Here is an 18,351-nt window from a genome sequence, read left to right on the forward strand (position 1 = left end):
ATCTCCTCATTTTTATCTTATGTTATAGTATGCATTTTCTGTATGCTGCCTCAAATTCTCTGAGGAATAATGTAGGTATAAATAAGTAAGGATAAATAAATTTCAGACTAGAAAAAGAATCAATGCTTATAGGATCAAAGGGGGAAAAAAAGAAATCTATGACAGTAAATAAGTACTAGGATACCAATAAAACATTTGAAAAGATTTTGAGTCATTGAAGCCAAAAGTATTTGCCCACCAAAACAAGTGCCAAGAAGCTCTGAAAGAAGGAACTGTTCTTCAACAATTTTTTCAATGCAGCAAACACATAGGCTTTGTCCATAGAGCATGTTAAGTCTGAGCTTACTTATGTTCCCTAAATAAGTGCCCTTTGTGCACGGAGCACAAGAAAATATATATATTCCCTGTCCTGTTAAGGTGTGAATTTAATTTCTACATTATGCAATTGATTACAATGATCAACAACAAGGAGTACATTGCCCAAGAATGGAATTGAATTGGATGTTCAAAGCCACAAGCCAACATCTGCAACTTGCTCTTCTGTGATTTTTTTCAGTCACTAAATGCAATGGCCAAGTGTTAGCTGGCCTTTTTGTTCAAACCTTCACTGGGCTCTAGAAATAACTTTGCCAGTGTACAAACTGGCAACTTTATTTCTACCTTCAGAACAAGACTGGAACTGAAACTGCAAAACAGCTTGTTAATATCAGCCAAATTACTTCCCTAAACTCCTGTTCCATATTCTGTGCATTATGAAGTATTTTAAAACCTTTTATATTTTGAGAACCCTTTTTCTAATCCTGTAAAATGCTTTATAAACACTTCCTTGGGTGTCTGATGCAAAACCTTATCCTTTTCAAGCTGCAGATAAGGATACGGAGACATTGCCAAATACGATGTCTTTCTTGTCCCAGATCACATACTGAGGAAGTGGTAGAGCCAGAACCAGGTTGTGGTCCCTGACTTTGTTTCAGGTTCTGCAGAACTCGTGACCCAAGGAGCGATACCCGCGTTCAGACACCGCGTGTGCCCAACAGGGATAAAGGCCATCGAGACTTCCTAGGAATTCAGACTTTCAGAAATGTCTTGGGAAAACTCAGCAGAAGACAGGTTGCGCAGGCGTGCAGTGAAGCCTCAAACTCGTATCACTGAGAATGATTTGCAAAACAGGACGGTGCAGTAGGGTGTGCCGCGACTTAGTTAATCTGGCACTCCACTCCCCCACCTCCTTCCTTGGTGCCCCACTGCCAGGTGACTTGCACCTGGCCCAGTGCCCTCAACGTACCTTTTCTGAACTGGGAGGGCTGCGTTCCCTTCGCCCTCGTGCCCACCCTTCTCCCTCTAGCCGTTACCTTCTAAGATTACCTGACAAAGCGGGGGGCGGTTTAGCGGAGGCGCTTCGGCCCACAAATGCCCGGGGGCGTCCCTAAGCCCCAAGGGTGGGAAGCAGAGCCTGGGCCCGGAAAGGACGCGCCGGCCCGGGGGGCGCGGCGGCCCGGCCGGGAGAGTGTCGTGTCCCGAGCAGGCCTCAGGGCGGCACTCTGGCCCTGCGGCCGGCGTACTCGGGCGGGCAGCTGGGCGCCGACCCACACTGGCCGGGAACGTGTCTCCCGGTGACGCAGCCCCGGGTGGAGAACGTGGTGCGGCGGCGGCGACGGTACGCCCCTCCGCCGCCCGCGAGAGAACGTGCGGTGCAGCGGGAGGCGGAGACGGCGCCGAACCTGGAGCGGCCGGCGGGCGCCTAGAAGCAGGACGCTGGCGCCGGCGAGGAAGTAGGTCCCAGGCGCGGCGCTCAACAAAGAGTGGGGCCGCTCCCCTCAGGTACCCAGCCGGCCCCGGGCCCCGGCTGGCGGGCAGACCCGGCTCGGCAGTTCGCGGGCGGCCGGGGAGGGGGGAAGGGCCGAGGCCGGAACGCGGCGACTAGGCGCCGGGGACCCTTTCAGGCCCGGTGGTTCGCTGGCCCCGGCCGGGCGGAAGGGACGGGGCTGGGCCGCTCGGGGTTGTAGCCTCTGCTCGTTCCTCGTGCAGGCGGAGCTGCGGGCAGAGGCTCCATGTTGGGAAGCGGCGCCGCTCGTCCTTGTTAGCGGGAATCGGGGCGCCGCGGGCAGAGCCGGCGGGAGCCGGGCCCTGAGCGAAGATGGAGGCCCCTCTGCGGCCTGGCGCGGACATCCTGAGGCGGAACCCGCAGCATGACTACGAGCTCGTTCAGAGGGTCGGCAGCGGCACGTACGGGGACGTCTATAAGGTGAGGCAGGCCGGGCTCTCTCCCTGCGGCCCGCTGGCTCCCGGGTATAGGGCCACTTTCTGGAGAAGTATGAGGAGAGGGGAGGATGCTTTTATTGTTGCATCTTGGAGATGCCGCGGCCGGGTTCAGTGTACTCGATTCAGGGCACCTTTTATTCACTGCTTGCTCTAATCGCTCCAACAAGCAGAACTAAACACACCTTTGCAAACTACCGTAGTACTTTTTTGTGGTATAAAGGGTTTTTAACGCTTATTTATGGTATCCAAGGGAGTTCGAATTCGCTTATGGAGTTGCCCTTGAGGATGTTCTTGTCTTAGCATGGAAAAATGCTTCCTGGAAAACAGTAGACCAGAAAGTATGTTGACATTCCGACATTTGCATAAAAAACTTTTTCATGGATAATCTTGGTTTAAAAAGCCCTATGAAACCCTGTCTCTCAATTTTAAGTCTAATACTGGGTCAGAGTGACTTGTGCACAAACATTACCCAGTGAAGAACGATGCTTTTCCCGGCAGAAGTTTCATTATTTGTATCCGCTTGATGATTCTTTTTCTACTTTAGCAGTTCCTCTCTTTGGGATTTATAACATACCATGACCAAGAGTGGTTAAGAGCTGCTGTATTTTTATTATACTCGTTTGCTTTACTTGAGACAAATGATGAGGATGAGTTACTCTTAATTTGAGATTTAAAAAAAACATCATAGAGAAGCAAACCCAGGTCCCTAAATCCACTGAGTTCTTGAAGGATGAAGAGGAAAGATTGTTTTAGATTGCCTTATGCTTTTTGTTCTCTGTTCCAGAAAGGGAGCATTAATGCAACTCACATGGGTATATCAAGGGAAATTTCCTTTGATTCGGAACAGCTTTGTTTATTGGATTTAATGATGTTAGGGATCCCATTATTCCAAACAGCACTCCTTCATATACCTGAAATGGCTTTGTGTCATATGGGTAATTAACCAGCCTTTAGGGTATGTTGTTTTTTACAGGTAATATGGTAATATGGAAGAAAAAACATCCCTTCTTCCTAACTTTTCTGTTTTTGTGTAATATCCTCCCTATTAATAGTAACAATTTGAGGTTGTGTTATGACAGTTCTAGCACTGTTTGATTCTATTGAGATGAAATGTAATGGGTAGGCTTTTTATTCTTTAAACAAGCATTTGAATCTTCTGTACTAGGTACTGTTCTGTATGGGATGTTGAATTGGGAGGACGGTTCCAGCTTTTGCCTTGTGAATAATTTTAATTCAAAGTAGGTAATTATAATAGAATCCTCTTCTTTATATAGAATTAGGGGTAGTTAACTCTAAACTGTTTATTCATGGATTAGACATGTTGTGGAATGCTTTTTAAACAATTGAAATTCCTATTTGCCTTCTCAGTCCCACTTTTTAGTCACCTTCATCTTATGATTCACTGTGTATTACACTAGTTCATGTTAGTCACACAATTGGTAATTAATTCAGTTCATGTTAATAATACAATAATCTGAATTCCAATTCTTGTATATTTTCTCTCCTCCCTACTACACGAAAATTTAAAATGTTTTCCCCACAAAACTCCCAAGGTCTTCACCTTTTTTCTTTATAAATATAACAACTAAAGCAACTGTCTGGAGCAGGATTTTATCCTTGCCGGGGAAAGCAAAGGGTTATATTAAAGGGACAGCTAATGCTCGGCTTTTACCCTGGTGCCTCCCTGCCCTATCTCTCTCTTCAACAGCTCCTAAACAGAGGATCAAGACAGTATTTATCATACACCACTTTCAAACACCCTCCCCACAAATGATCCCCTTCCCTCATATTCATGCTCCCTCACTTTATGTGTATCCTCATTCCACACCAAGCCAGCCTCTAATTCCTAAATATCCTCAAAACCCTGGTTCTTTGTCTTTTCCTTTGTTCTAATTACCTGGAATTACCTCCCACCCCCATTTCCAACTGTTACATCCTACCTTACTCAAAGCCTCCAGGAGGCCCCAGCCCCTCCCCCTTATCTCTCCAACCTCATTTATTACTCTTCACCCTCCTTCATTCTCTTCTAGCAACACTGGCCTGCTTGCTCTTCCTTAAACATAAGGAAGAGCAAGCAGGCCAGTGTTGCCATCTTCCTACTTTTGGGCCTTTGTTCTGGCTATTGCCTCTGCTCAGAATGTTTTTACTCAGCCACATGGCTTGCTCCCTTCCCTCCTTGCTTTTATATCCTCTCAGTCTTTTTTTCCTACTTCTTTTATCTTTGCACTTATCACCATCTAATGTCATTTAAAAAAAATTTTACTGGAGTATAATTGCTTTACAATGTTGTGTTGGTTTCTGTTGTACAATGAAGTCAATCAGCTATATGTATACATATATCCCCTCCCTCTGGGACCTCCCTCCCCCCCACTCATCCCACCCATCTAGGTCATCACAGAGCACCAAGCTGAGCTCCCTGTGCTCTATGGCAGGTTCCCACTAGCTGTCTGTTTTACACATGGTAGTGTATTTATGTCAAACCTAATCTCCCAATTCATCCCACCTTTTTACTTATTTTTTCTTGTTTATTATCTATCTCAATCCACTAACATACTCTCTGAGGGCAGGAATTTTATCTCTTTTATTCACTGCTCTATCTCTGATAGTTCCTAGAATTATGCCTGGCACAGAGTAAGTACTTTCTGAACATTTGAGGAATGAATGAATGAATGAATGAATGGCTATCAGTCTTTCTGTCCCCTAATTCTCTGGGCATATACCTTATACTTTATACTTACTGGGCATATCTGGGCATATACAACACTAAGTTAGCATTTAATATTCTATATATTCCTGTAATGCCTATTATGATATCCTGTATATATTTTTTTACAAATTTCAATTATTTGAGTCCTCCAGGAAAAATATTTCTGGAAAACTATTTTATAGCATATCCATTTTCAGCATTCGAAGTCCTACAGAATTTTATCAGTTTATATTTGCTCCTTAATATGCCTAAAAACATGTAACATTCAAACTGTAGTGCTGAAGTTTTTAACTCAGAGCACTTAATTTTGTTATTTATCACTGTGTTTAGGATGAGCTGAAAATCCTAGGAAGTTTTAGAAGAATTTCAATCTGTGATGTAAACTAGCAAAATAATTACAGTGAAGAATAATGCAGGTAAATTAGTTGCTGTTCTAGTCAGATATTATCCCTACTTCTTTTTTTATCTTATGGAGCTGGAGCTTTAAAAGTACCACAGCCTTGAGATTTTTTGTGAATTATTTTCATGTTTTTCAAAAACACAGATCCCCTTTGAATCTTTGAAAGCGCCTGTCTTCCCTGAGACTCCTTAAGAGAGCAGAGCTCAATCTTAAACTGGCTATTTATTCCCTGGTAGAAAGAAGAATGCTATTTATCTATAAAGCTTCTTTTAGATAAATAGGGTAAATCATTGAGGGTGAAAGCAGGAAATAGTGGAGGGGAAAGAAACACAAAAGAGAAAAGAAATGTGGTGGAAGATGAAGGATTAAGTTTCAACTGAGCAAATTTTATTTATAATTATCATTAATTTTTAAATCTTCTAACAGGAAGAGGAAGCCTGCAGATTTAGTGCCTCTACTACCTTCTGTCCATAGTGATCTGGACTGTTGTAGTATCATGATACGCTTCACAATTAACAGTACAAGGCATTTGGGTGGTCTTTATCCAAATATTTAGATCAAAATTGTCCCCAGTCTAGATTCCAGAGAAGTTTTAGTAATCTTTTTTTATTTTTTGTGGGTTATAAATTTAGAGTGGGCAATCTCATGTATTTTTTTCTAACCTGTATTGCTTTTTCCGATTGATTATAAAAGTGTGACATGTTTAGCTCCAGGAGGACAGGAACAGATGTCTCCTGCTTTTCACTGTACAGTAGCAGAGAGATAGATGCTCAATAAATATTTATTAAATGATATTAGTTGTAGAAAATTACCAGAGATGAATACTGTTAATAATTTAATACAGTTTATTTCAGGCTTTTTTCCTAAATGTTTTTAAACCAGTATGTTTAAACATGGCTTTTATAAAATCGGAATCATGATGTATCTCTTTTTTCTACTTAATTGGAATGGCCATCATTTTCCCTGGTCTTTAAATAGTCTTCAAAAATACCATTTTTAAAGGATCCATTGAACAAACTCTCATTTAGTTAATCGTTATGAGTTTCATATTTGTTTTCAATTTTTAATTTTTACAATTTTAAATGTTATAATTTGTGTAGAAATCTGTGGCACACAGTCATATCACTTCTGTGGGTTCTTTGGGTGCTGGATGAACTGGGTCCACTGTAATGAATCCCTTTTTAATATATGCCCTCCCTCTCTCTTCCCCAAGCCAAAAGTCACAATTCTGGAATGGCTTTTGATACTTTAAAGCCTACCCCAGGATCCCATTGTACAGAGACAAAGCTTGTTACATCACAACACTTCTGTAAACGTTCATTTATTCAAGAAATACTTATTGAGTGCCAACTGTATGGTAGGGTATGGGGATGCAAACACGAGAAAGAGAAAGTACACTATCAACATACAGGAACATATAATGTAGTCAGGAAAACAGACATGTAAACAGTCATAATTTGGTAAGTGCCAGAATAGAAGTGAAGTGGAAGATATGCCCAACTCTGTTTTTTGTGGGGACTGGGGAAGGGAGGAAAGGAGAGAGAACTATGATGTGAACCAGGGAAGATTAAAAGCGGAGGGGACATTGACTGGATTTTAAAAGAGTGCAGGGTGATTTCCAGGTGGACAAGGCGGGAAAGAAATTTTAGGCTGTGGGAATAGGGTGTGCAAATACCTGGTGGCTTGAGAAACCATAGTGAGTCTTGAGGGATCTGCTTCTGCTTTCCAAGTTTCGTGTGACCAAATCTGGCAGGGATTCCATAGATGGCAAACAAAAGCTATTTTCTGACAGAAAAGGACCAGATAATGGACCTTGTATGTCATAGCAAAGAATTTGGACTTCTTCCTGTAAACTGAAGAAAGACTTTAGGAGGGAATCTCTCATGGTGTAGAGGCTTCATTAGACAAAGTTTCTGGAACTATAGGGATGAAAGGAACTGATAGATTTAGATGATCAAATATACGTGGTGATGAGTGAGGGACAAACAGGTAGTCAGTGGCATTTAGAATTTCTGCCTTGGGTGACTACATTGGTGCCATCAGCAGAATTAGGAACTACCAGATTTGTGGGGTCTGGATCTTGTGTTTGGTTTTGGATGTATGACAGTGTATAGGTGGTTATGTCCAGTGCATGGTAGGAAGTTCAGCTCTGTCCTTAAGAGAGCTGGACTGGGGATACAGGTTTGGGAGTCATTGTCACTTTATGGGGTGGTACCTGTGTAGTATAGGTGAGGTCACCCAGGAGAGTACATTTGTAGGAGAGCTGAGTAAAGGCAGTAGTCTTAGAGTAGTGGCAGAAGAAAATAATGTATTGAAGGTGTCTGAGAAGAAACAGAATGTTATGATGAAGTTCTTTCCATAGAAATCAAGAGTTTCAAGAACTCTTCTCTATCATTTCCTGTGTTCATTCTTGTTTCCTCCCACTCTAGTAAGGCAAATGTTTTCATCTTCCAAAAAATATAAATCTGAGGTTTTGTGTCATTCCCTTTTATTCTCCTTGTTCATAGAATAAAGTCTTAGAATGACATGGCTCTTAAGGCCCTGCCTGTCCTGAGACTAACCATACTGAATTTCCTCCGGTTCTTTATATGCACTCTACTCTGTCCTTCAGGTTTCTGCAGGTACTATTTCCTTTAACTAGAACAGTTTTCCTCTTGTCTTTCATCTGTCTTCACTGTTTGCATTTCTCTTTAAACATTGCATTTTCAGTGAGGCCTTTTCTGTCCTTTAGATAAGGTCATATCTGTCTGCTGTTTGACTTCTTACATAATACTTACCATTTGTCACTCATCATTGTTGCTGTCAGTCTTCCTTCTCTGCTCAAACTGCAAGACCTGGGACTTGTGTTTACCACCGAATCAGCTAGCCTAGCCTAAGTGCCTGGCATATAATAAGTGCTCAATAAAAATGTTTTGAAGGAGTGAGCAACATAGTGGTCGTTTAAGTAAGGAGTTGAAAGGGTTCATTAAGAGCAGAAGAGTTGAGGTTTGAATGGTCAGTAAGGAAATAGGAGAAACATAGACCACTTTTTGAAGCAGCTTAGCTATGAAGTGGAAAAGAAATGAGACACACAGATGTTTTTTCCACTGTTTCTGTTTTTTTTTCTTCCATTGAGACTGACCATAGTTTTCCAGTTATTATTCTTTAAAATTGTCTTATCACTCAATTGACCAGGAGTGTTGCTGAGTTTAGAGAAGGAATTTCACAGAGAAGGCAATCAAGACAAAGAATTTGGGAGGAATTGAAAATTTAGGAAGATTAAATATAAAAATTTAGGATGGAATTGTTGGGGACCAAGGTAGGGGATAAATTTAAAACCTCCTTCCCTCCCTTTCTTTTTCCTCCCTCTTTCCCTCTCTCCTTCTCTGAAATAGAGCCTCCATTGATTTCCAGCCCCAGTTGTTCCCCTATGGGTATGGTTAGGATGAGGCACATTGATGAATGGGGAACTGGAATGCAGCCGGGGAATGACAGGGTGGAAAGGAGTATTTAAGATTCAACCAGTATTTATAGAGAGCCTCTGATGTGCTAGCCACTGTTCTGGGGTCTTGGAATACGCCAGTGAACGATGTAGACAAAGATTCTTGCCCTCAAGCAATAAACATAATAAATAAGTTGTATGATATGTTAGAAGGTGATTAAAGATGTGGAAAGAAGAAAACACTGAACAAGTTAAGGGGTTCAGGATTGCCAGGGTGGGATGGGGAAGGCAGGTTGAGGAATTATATTGAGATGGACAGGGTAGGCCACATTGAGAAGATTAGATTTGCTTAGAGACTGAGGAGTTGGCCAAGTGGATATCTGGGTAACCAGAGGATGTCTTAACTCTCTCTCTCTCTTACTGAATCACCTGAACCTATCTACAGCTAAATTGTAAGCTTAGGGTTAGGAATTAGAACTGAGACACAGTCATTGCCACCATTGCATCTCATTGGCTGGTGCAGGGGTACAAGTCATTGTGATTTTAATTAAGTTCAGCAGTTGTATGTAAGTTACCCATTTCTATGTCATTTTTAAAATTATTTATTTATTTATTTATGGCTGTGTCAGGTCTTTGTTGTGGCATGTGGGATCTTCGTTGCTGCACACGGGATATTTTTGTTGCAGTGCGTGGGTTTCTGTCTAGTTGTGGCATCCGGGTTTTCTCTCTCTAGTTGTGGCGCATGGGCTCCAGAGTGCATGGGCTCTGTGGTTTGCAGCACACAGCCTCTCTAGTTGATGTGCGTGGGCTCAATAGTTGCGGCACGTGGGCTTAGTTGCCCCGCAGCATGTGGGATCTTAGTTCCCTCACCAGGGATCAAACCTGTGTCGCCTGCATTGTAAGGCGGATTCTTTACCACTGGACCACCAGGGAAGTCCCTCTGTCATTTTTTAATAGCATGATTTTGCAAGCAAAGGATATGTAGCTGCTTCTACTATATCTTTCCCCACTGGTGTTCTCTAATCTTTAAATGCTAATAAAATAGACATGCCCAATGGCCCCAAATGTGAAGGTGATAGAGGATGGATGTATATTCTGCTTGTACTTTCTCTGACATTTGATATCAAAACATCACCCACTTCTTCTTCTTTGTTTTTTTTTTTTTGGATTCTAACACAGTTTGTGTGAGTATACTGTCCTTTCTGTGTCCTGGTAATCTGACATAAGAGACTGTTGGGTTGTCATGTTAGGGTGAGGGAGAGTGAATAACTTGCAAAAATAGGTTAACAGCGGGAAATAAGAATCTTATTTAAAATTATGCTTTTTATTAAGCTAGTGGATATCTTATTAAAAGTTATTTAATTAGATATTATGTTAAATATTGTGAAAGGTTACTCTGAAAATAAAACATGTTTTATTAGGATGAAGTGTTCTGTTATGGATGTTTACTGTTTTGCAAATCATCTGGTTAAACTCTTATTTTGTATTTATTATTCTTACTGTGTAGAAGTAGGCTTATGTTACGACTGCCTGGAAAAAGACCATGGTTCTGATGGTGGATGTGAAGCTCTGGATCATGGTTAGAGGCAAATAATTTAAAAACGCCTTTCTACTTTCATAGAAATGTTCTGAAAACTATAAAAGTCTTAAATACTTTCAACGTTGTGAAAATAGACATAAAACAGTGCCATCACTGGTGCAGGTATATAAATTCTAGTTCCAAAATTGACTTTTAGATACAACCTCTGCCTTAGGCTTATAATGTATCTAGTATTATTTTTATTTTCATAGGTTCAGTATTTTCACTTTAACCATCATTTCCAGTGTTTTTGATGAAGACAATGGGATAGAATGCAGATGGACTTAGATTTCTTATTCTAGTTTTCCTTTCAGAATTTATAAAAGTTTCACTCTCAGCTTAAAATTATGGTTTCAGACCAAATACACAGGAAGAGAAACATGTGATACTTATTAACTTATAAACAAGTGATACTTGTGTTTTCAGGGCTTTGTTTTCAATTTGAGAACTTAGTCCTAGATCAGATAAATTGGAACAGGCACTTTTTCTTGGCTGCATCGGACTATTTTGAGTATTTGTACATGTTTGAATGTTAGTAGAAGGCTATTGCTTTTCAATTATGTGAAGTACTATTTAAGTTAGAGAGTGTAGATAAGTCTTTGAAAAAGGCAAGATGAATTTATGTCTAGTGTAACTATGTCTGTTAAATGTCATAATCTCCCACTGAGATTTTGAGAAGATGATGTGGGAAGCCAGGCTGATAGCCCAGTATATCCTTGGAGGTGTTTGGGCCCATGAGTCATATAGACCCCCACCTTCTAACATTTTTATAAAAATGGAATTGGATTAAAATGAATGAGTGACTAATGTTTGTTTAGCTCTTTCATAATCAGTATATTACTTGTTTCTCACAATAATCCTATGAAGTAGGTGGGACAGATGTATTATCATCTCTAGTTTACCCAAGAAGAAGTTGTATGATATTTGCATGTATCATAAGTTGTATGTTATATATTATGTTGTATCATAAGTTGTATGATATTTGCTCTAGATCTTACAGATAGTAGGTGGCACTGTGAGGACATGAATCCAGATCTTCTGACTCTATAATCTCTGTTCTTTCCACTATACCAAACTGCCTCGGGACTGCATCTTTAAATTCACTGCTGTATACAAAGCCCTTAACACATTGTCTAGCACATAATAAGCTGTAAGCAAATTATGGGCAGATGGTCAGATGAGACTTGGCAGCCCTCCCCCTCTGCTGAGAGGTGAGGAGTTTTTTGGATTGATTTGAATATGCATATAAGCTTCAGGTCTCAGCACCAACTTTCAGAAGTACTATTTCCTGGTTACCCACCTGGTCGTTACTCTTACCCTTAAAACTTCCAAATTGGAGCCCAGGCTTGACTTGCTTTTACTGTGGAGATGAACTTATCAATAGCTCATAGCCACCCTGCAATAGCTCATAGCCACCCTACACCCTACAATGTTAATAAGTAAAAAGAGAAACTTTTTTTTTCTTGATTGTTAGACACCCTTCCTGATGTGCCTTCTCTTGTGCTCATTTTGTTGGAACTTTAGACTTATTGTTACCTAAGATAGCTGAGTCCCATAGACTAGATTTGGTAATGCTATTCTAAGTTAAAATAAACAGAATGCTAATTCTTTCAGGCAGTAGAATAGCCTACCTTCTGTAGCATTAGCTGGTTACTTCTGTTTGCCTATGTCTAATTTGTCACAGCTTGAGAAGGATGTCTTGTCAACCAATGTGTTACCCCTCACATACATGCACCCTCTTTTCTAGGTGCCCTGTGCCTTTTTGTCCTTTTTTAAACCTACCTCTTATCAATATCAGGAAGGATCCAATGTGGGCATGACAGTATATTTTAATAGACATAAGTTGCAATAAATTATTAACAACTTTTGCATTTTAAGCTTTTTAGCCCCTAATTGTAATACTGGAGATGCTTGGGTCCCCTATAATGTTTTTTATCCATGAATAATTTCCTATTCTTTCTGTAGATCCATTGGCAGGACTTGCCTTCCTATTTGCCTCTCTCGTCCTCGCCTCAGAATAGATAGCCTTCTTTCCTACCTTTTCAAAAAATACATTTTAAATAATATGTGTTTATTTTCGAAAACTTGGATATAGGAATAAATGAAAAATTACATGTACCTCTTTTACCGAAAGATGAACATTTTTGTATATCTTTCAAGACTTTTAAAAAGTCATATTAAGGACACATACATAGATCATAATATATATTATATAAGCATATATTTAAGCATACTATATATAGTATATAGCATATATATTTGATAAGGTACTTTTTTCATTTAACAGTATGTCACAAACAACTTTTCATGTGAGTAGATATACACGTTTAATATTTGTGTATTATTTCCTTGTATCATTGTACAGTGTTTAATTCATTATTGTTGAACAAGCAGATTATCTCCAGTATTTCCTTATTATAAGCATGCTGTGATCCATATCCTTGAACAAATTCTTTTCACATATCTAATTATTTCTTTAAGTAAATTTCTAGAATTAAATTTTCTTTTTTTCCTTGTGATGAGATTTTTATCCACGTTGTTAATTTCACACTGCATGAAAATGTGGCTGTACATGGAGCAAGAGATGCCAATCCTAGGGGAGTCCTTCTGGCTAAAGTTTCAGTGAATTTGACCTATTATTCCCCTCAATAGTTGCACCCACCAGCAGTGATTGAGAGTTTACATATTTCCTACCTCTTTATTATTAATAATGTAATGTAATGTAATGTATTTCTGTTACCTTATTTTACACTTATGTTTTCGTGTTTGATTTTTCCCTACCACTTTTAATTTTAACTCAAGCCCTTTTCTCCTTTTGCTTTGCCATGAGGGCCTCCAGATAATTACAATTTAAGTAATCCTCTAGAAGGAATGCTCCCTTTAGTAAAATCAATCTGTATTAGGAGAGGATTAGAAAAATTCTTTTCAAAGGCAAGTAAGTATCCTAACATACTAAGGCTTTAGTGTGTCCTGAGATATAAGTCATCTGGACAGATTTGGGGTCACCCTAACAGGCAGGCCTTAGACTCTGAATATGTCTGCCTGGTAGTGGGGCAAACCCTGCAGTACAGCCTCCTTCTGTGGGAGAGGGAGCACCTGTCTAGATCTGGAAGGCAGCTTGGAAATAACTTGCTTCACAAAAATTAAGGAATTTGGGAGCTGGCAGGGACCTCTTACAGAGTACATATGTCTCCTACCCTATCCTTGACAAAGGGTCAGTTAACTTATTTAAATAATGATATACTAGAAGCAGTTGGTTCCTTTTTAAGCTATAGAAAACTTTCCTGTTTGGATCTAAAATCTGTCCCATTGAAACTCAAACAAGGCAGATAAATCTTTAATTCTTTGCTGTCATCCCACCAGTACTACCCTCATACCTAAAGTACCTGATGCATAAGGGATGCTGAGTAAATGAAAAAATAATGAATGACTAATCTTTATATTAAATTTTCATGTGGAGGATATGCTGTGTGGCTCCACCCTTATTATATTTTGTTGACATAAATTTGATAATCTTAATGGAAGTGGTTTCCTTGAAATTTAGATAATTTATATAGTATATAATATGTGTTTACGACCTCCTGTTTTCCCAAAAAGATTTATAATAGAATGTAAAATGAAGCACTTTACTCTTACCACAGGATAAAGTACTGCATTGTGTTTGAATATAACACTTTCAACATATATTTTTAAATTCTAAAAATATCATAACTTTATAGAAATTTGAAGAAAAAAGTCACTTATAACATGACTTTTGTAATGAATCTAATATTTTAACTACTATCATTTTTGTTGGACATCAGACTTTGAGCACATAGGCAAAACACATAGTAATCAGAATGGTGGTAAGGGTCTGGAATCTGTATGTAGCATGTTGAAGAAGTTAGCATGTTTCATCCATAGATAGAAGGAAGCTTTTATGTTTCTGTCTGAGGAGAGTTAAAATTAGAACTAGGTCCCCTAACTGCCATAAGAATGGCAATACATACTTACTGAATAAATCAATACATACTTACTGAATAAATCAATGAATTTAGATATCTGAAATTTGTCATAGGAGCAATAGACTCAATCAGCTTTATCTCACAGACCAAAACTGGGACCATTGAGGAGAAATTATAGGAAAGTAGATTTTGCTTATCATACAAAGTCTTTATACAACTAAATTTATCCTACAAAATGAATGTATGAGATTGATCAAATGACCTCCATAAACTAAATAGAAGAAAATTGCTTTTTTAGAAAAAAGATTGAATTAGATCATTTCTAAAATTTCCTCCAAACTGAGATTCTAATAGAACAGTATCTCTAGAGTAGTTGTAGTTTTAGTTTTGTCTGTTTCCTTCCTTCCTTCCTTCCTTCTTATCTACCTATCTACCTACCTATTTTTTTAATTTTTATTGAGGTGTAGTTGACTTACAGTATTATATTAGTTTCACATTACAACAGAGTGATTTGATATTTTTATACATTACAAAATGATGACAGCAGTTAGTCTAGTTACCATCCATCACTATACAAATTTATTGCACAATGTTATTGACTCTGTTCCCTATGCTGTATATTACATCACTGTGACTTATTTGTTTTATGACTGGAAGTTTGTACCTCTTAACCTCCCTCACTTGGTTTTACTCATCCTTTATCCCCCTCCCCTCTGGCAACCACCAGTTTGTTCTTTGATCTGTTTCTGTTTTGTTTTGTTTATTTTGTTCTTTAGATTCCACATACAAGTGAAATCATACAGTGTTTGTCTGACTTATTTCACTTAGCATAATACCCACGAGGTTATCCACATTGTCACAAATGGCAAGATTTCATTTTTTATGGCTAAGTAATATTCCTCTGTGTGTGTGTGTGTGTGTGTGTGTGTGTGTGTGTGTGTGTGTGTGTGTGTGTGTGTATATCTCCACTTGGGTTGCTTTCATATCTTGGCTATGGTAAATAAATCTGCAGTGAATAGTGGCACACATGTATCTTTTTGAATCTGTATTTTTGTTATCTTCACATACATGCCCAGAAGTGATATTGCTCGATTATATGGCAGTTCTATTTTTGAATTTTTGAGGAACCTTCATAATGTTTTCCATAATGACTGCACCAGTTTACATCCCACCAACAGTGCATAAGGGTTCCCATTTCTCCACATCCTTGCCAACACTTTTTATTTGTTGTCTTTTTGGTGATAGCCATTCTGATAGCTGTGACATTGTGGTTTTGATTAATATTTCTCTGACTAGTGGTATTGAGCATTTTTTCATATGTATGTTGGCTGTCTGTGTCTTTTGAAAAGTGTCTGTTCAAGTCCTCTGCCCATTTTTTAATCTGGTTTTTTTCTTTTTCTTTGATGTTGAGTTCTATGAGCCATTTATGTATTTTGAATATTAACCCCTTATGGGATATTATGTTTGCACATATCTTCTCCCATTCAATAGGCAGCATTTTGGTTTGTTGGTAGTTTCCTTTGCTGTGCAAAAGCTTAGTTTGATGTAGTCCAGTTTTTTAAATTTTTCCCTTACTTGAGGAGACATATTCAAAAAAATATTGCTAAGACCAATGTCAAATAGTGTACTGCCTATGTTTTCCTCAGTTTTATGGTTTCAGGTCTTACATTTAAGTCTTTAATCCATTTTGAGTTTAAGGTATATGTATATGGTGTGAGAAAGTAGTTTAGTTTGATTCTTTTTCATGTAGCTCTCCAGTTTTCCAAGCACCATATCTTAAGAGGCTGTCTTTTCCCCATTATATATTCTTGCATCCTTTTCCATAGATTAATTGACCATATAAGTGTGGGTATTTCTGGGCTTGCTATTCTGTTCCATTGACCTGTGTGCCAGTACCATGCCATTTTGATTACTGTAGCTTTATAGTATAAATCAGGGAGTGTGATACCTCCAGCTTTGTTCTACTTTTTCAAGATTGTTTTGGTTATCTGGAATGTTTTGTGTTTCCATATAAATTTCAGAATTATTTGTTCTAGTTCCATGAAAGATGCCGTTGGTATTTTGACAGGGATTGCATTGAATCTGTAGATTGCCGCCGGTAGTATGGTCATTTTAATAATATTAATCTAATTCATGAACATGACATATCTTTCCCTTTGTTCCTGTTGTCTGCAGTTTCTTTCATCACTGTCTTACAGTTTTCCTAGTACAAGTCTTTTACCACCTTGGTTAGATTTATTCCTGTGTATTTTATTCTTTTTGATGCAATTGTAAATGGGATTGTTTTCTCAATTTCTCTTTCTGATAGTTAATTACTAGTATATAGAGACACAATAGGTTTCAAAACAATCTTGAAAAAGAAAAACAAAACTAAAGGTATCATACTCCCTGATTTCAAACTATACTATAAAGCTACAATAATATATTAATTTTTATCTTGCAGTTTTACTGAATTCATTTATTAGTTTTAATAGTTTTTTTTGTGGCATCTTAAAGATTTTCTCTCTATATAATATAATGTCATCTACAAACACTGACAGTTTTACTTATTCCAGTTTGGATTCCTTTTATTTATTTTTCTTCTCTGATTGCTGAGGTTAGGACTTCCAAAACTGTTGAATATAAGTGGGGAGAGTGGACATCCTTGTCTTGTTCTTGATCTTACAGGAAATGCTTTCAGCTTTCCACTGTTAAGTATGATGTTGACTGTAGATTTGTCATATATGGTTTTTATTGTGTTGAGGTATGTTCCCTTTATACCCACTTTGTTGAGAGTCTTTATCATAAATGAATGTTGAACTTTGTCAAAAGCTTTTTCTGCATCTCTCAAGATGATGATATGATATCATAAGTGAATGCTGAACTTTGTCAAAAGCTTTTTCTGCATCTCTCAAGATGATGATATGATTTTTATTCTTCAGTTTATTAATGTGGTATATCACATTGATTGATTTGAAGCTTTTGAACCATCCTTACATCTCTGGGATAAATATCACATGATCATAATGTATAATCCTTTTAATGTATTGTTAAATTCAATTTGCTCATATTTTGTTGAGGATTTTTGCATCTATGTTCAGTGATATTCTTTAATTTTCTTTTTTGTAGTGTCTTTGGTTTTGGTATCAGGGTGATGCTGGCCTTGTAGAATCAGTTTGGAAGTATTCCTTCTTTTTCCATTTTTTAGAGTAATTTGAGAAGGATAAGTATTAACTCTTCTTTAAATGTTTGGTAGAATTACTTTTCAAGATATCTGGTCCTGGAATTTTGTTTGTTGGAAAAAAAATTTTTTTACTGATTTAATTTCATTACTGGTAATTGATCTGTTCATATTTTCTGCTTCTTCCTGATTCAGTCCTGAGAGTTTGTATGTTTCTAGGAATTTGTACATTTCTTCTGGGTTGTCCATTTTATTGGCATATAATTGTTTGTAATATTCTCTTATGATCCTTTGATATATGTTATGTCAGCTGTAAGTTCTCTTTCATTTCTGATTTTATTCAGGTCTTCTGTCTTTTTTTCTTGATGAGTCTGGCTAAAGATTTATCAGTTTTCTTCATCTTTCAGAGAACCAGCTCTTAGTTTTATTGATCTTTCCCCTTTTTAAAAATTTTCTATTTTGTTTCTGCTCTCATTTTTATTATTTATTTTCTTCTACTGACTTTTGGTTTTGTTTGTTCTTCTTTTTCTAGTTCCTTTAGGTGTATGGTTAGATGTTTATTTGAGATGTTTCTTGTTTCCTGAGGTAGACTTGTATTTCTATAAACTTTCCTTTTAGAAATGCTTTTGCTGTATCCCATAGATTTTGGATGGTTGTGTTTCCATTTTCATTTGTCTCCAGGTGTTTTTTGATTTCCTCTTTGGTTTCTTCAGTGACCCATTCGTTGGTTAGTAGCATATTGTTTAGCCTCCACGTGTTTGTATTTTTTGCAGTTTTTTTTTTCTTGTAGTTGATTTCTAGCCTCATATCATTGTGGTTAGAAAAGATGCTTGCTATGATTACATTCTTCTTAAGTTTATTGAAATTTGTTTTGTGGT

The 18,351-nt window shown here is 38.1% G+C and overlaps 2 protein-coding genes across 4 annotated transcripts in view; one reads left to right on the forward strand and one right to left on the reverse strand.

Moving 5' to 3' along the window:
- The window catches only part of ATL1 (atlastin GTPase 1), an 88,657-nt gene extending 86,886 nt beyond the window's left edge, over positions 1-1,771 (reverse strand). For 2 of the 3 annotated variants that reach the window (XM_060142768.1, XM_060142752.1), the window contains exon 1: positions 1,366-1,771. The gene's annotated coding sequence lies outside the window, so the exon portion shown is untranslated. The remainder of the gene's footprint in view (positions 1-1,365) is intronic. The other variant, XM_060142759.1, reaches the window with a different exon arrangement.
- The window catches only part of MAP4K5 (mitogen-activated protein kinase kinase kinase kinase 5), a 136,408-nt gene continuing 119,582 nt past the window's right edge, over positions 1,526-18,351 (forward strand). Inside the window, exons 1-2 of the mRNA XM_060142785.1 lie at positions 1,526-1,821; positions 2,029-2,245. Of these exons, the coding sequence (XP_059998768.1) occupies positions 2,138-2,245 (108 nt within the window). The 5' untranslated portion in view covers positions 1,526-1,821; positions 2,029-2,137. The remainder of the gene's footprint in view (positions 1,822-2,028; positions 2,246-18,351) is intronic.

Source organism: Lagenorhynchus albirostris, chromosome 1 (genome assembly GCF_949774975.1).
Source record: "Lagenorhynchus albirostris chromosome 1, mLagAlb1.1, whole genome shotgun sequence".
Classification (NCBI taxonomy): Eukaryota; Metazoa; Chordata; class Mammalia; order Artiodactyla; family Delphinidae; genus Lagenorhynchus; species Lagenorhynchus albirostris.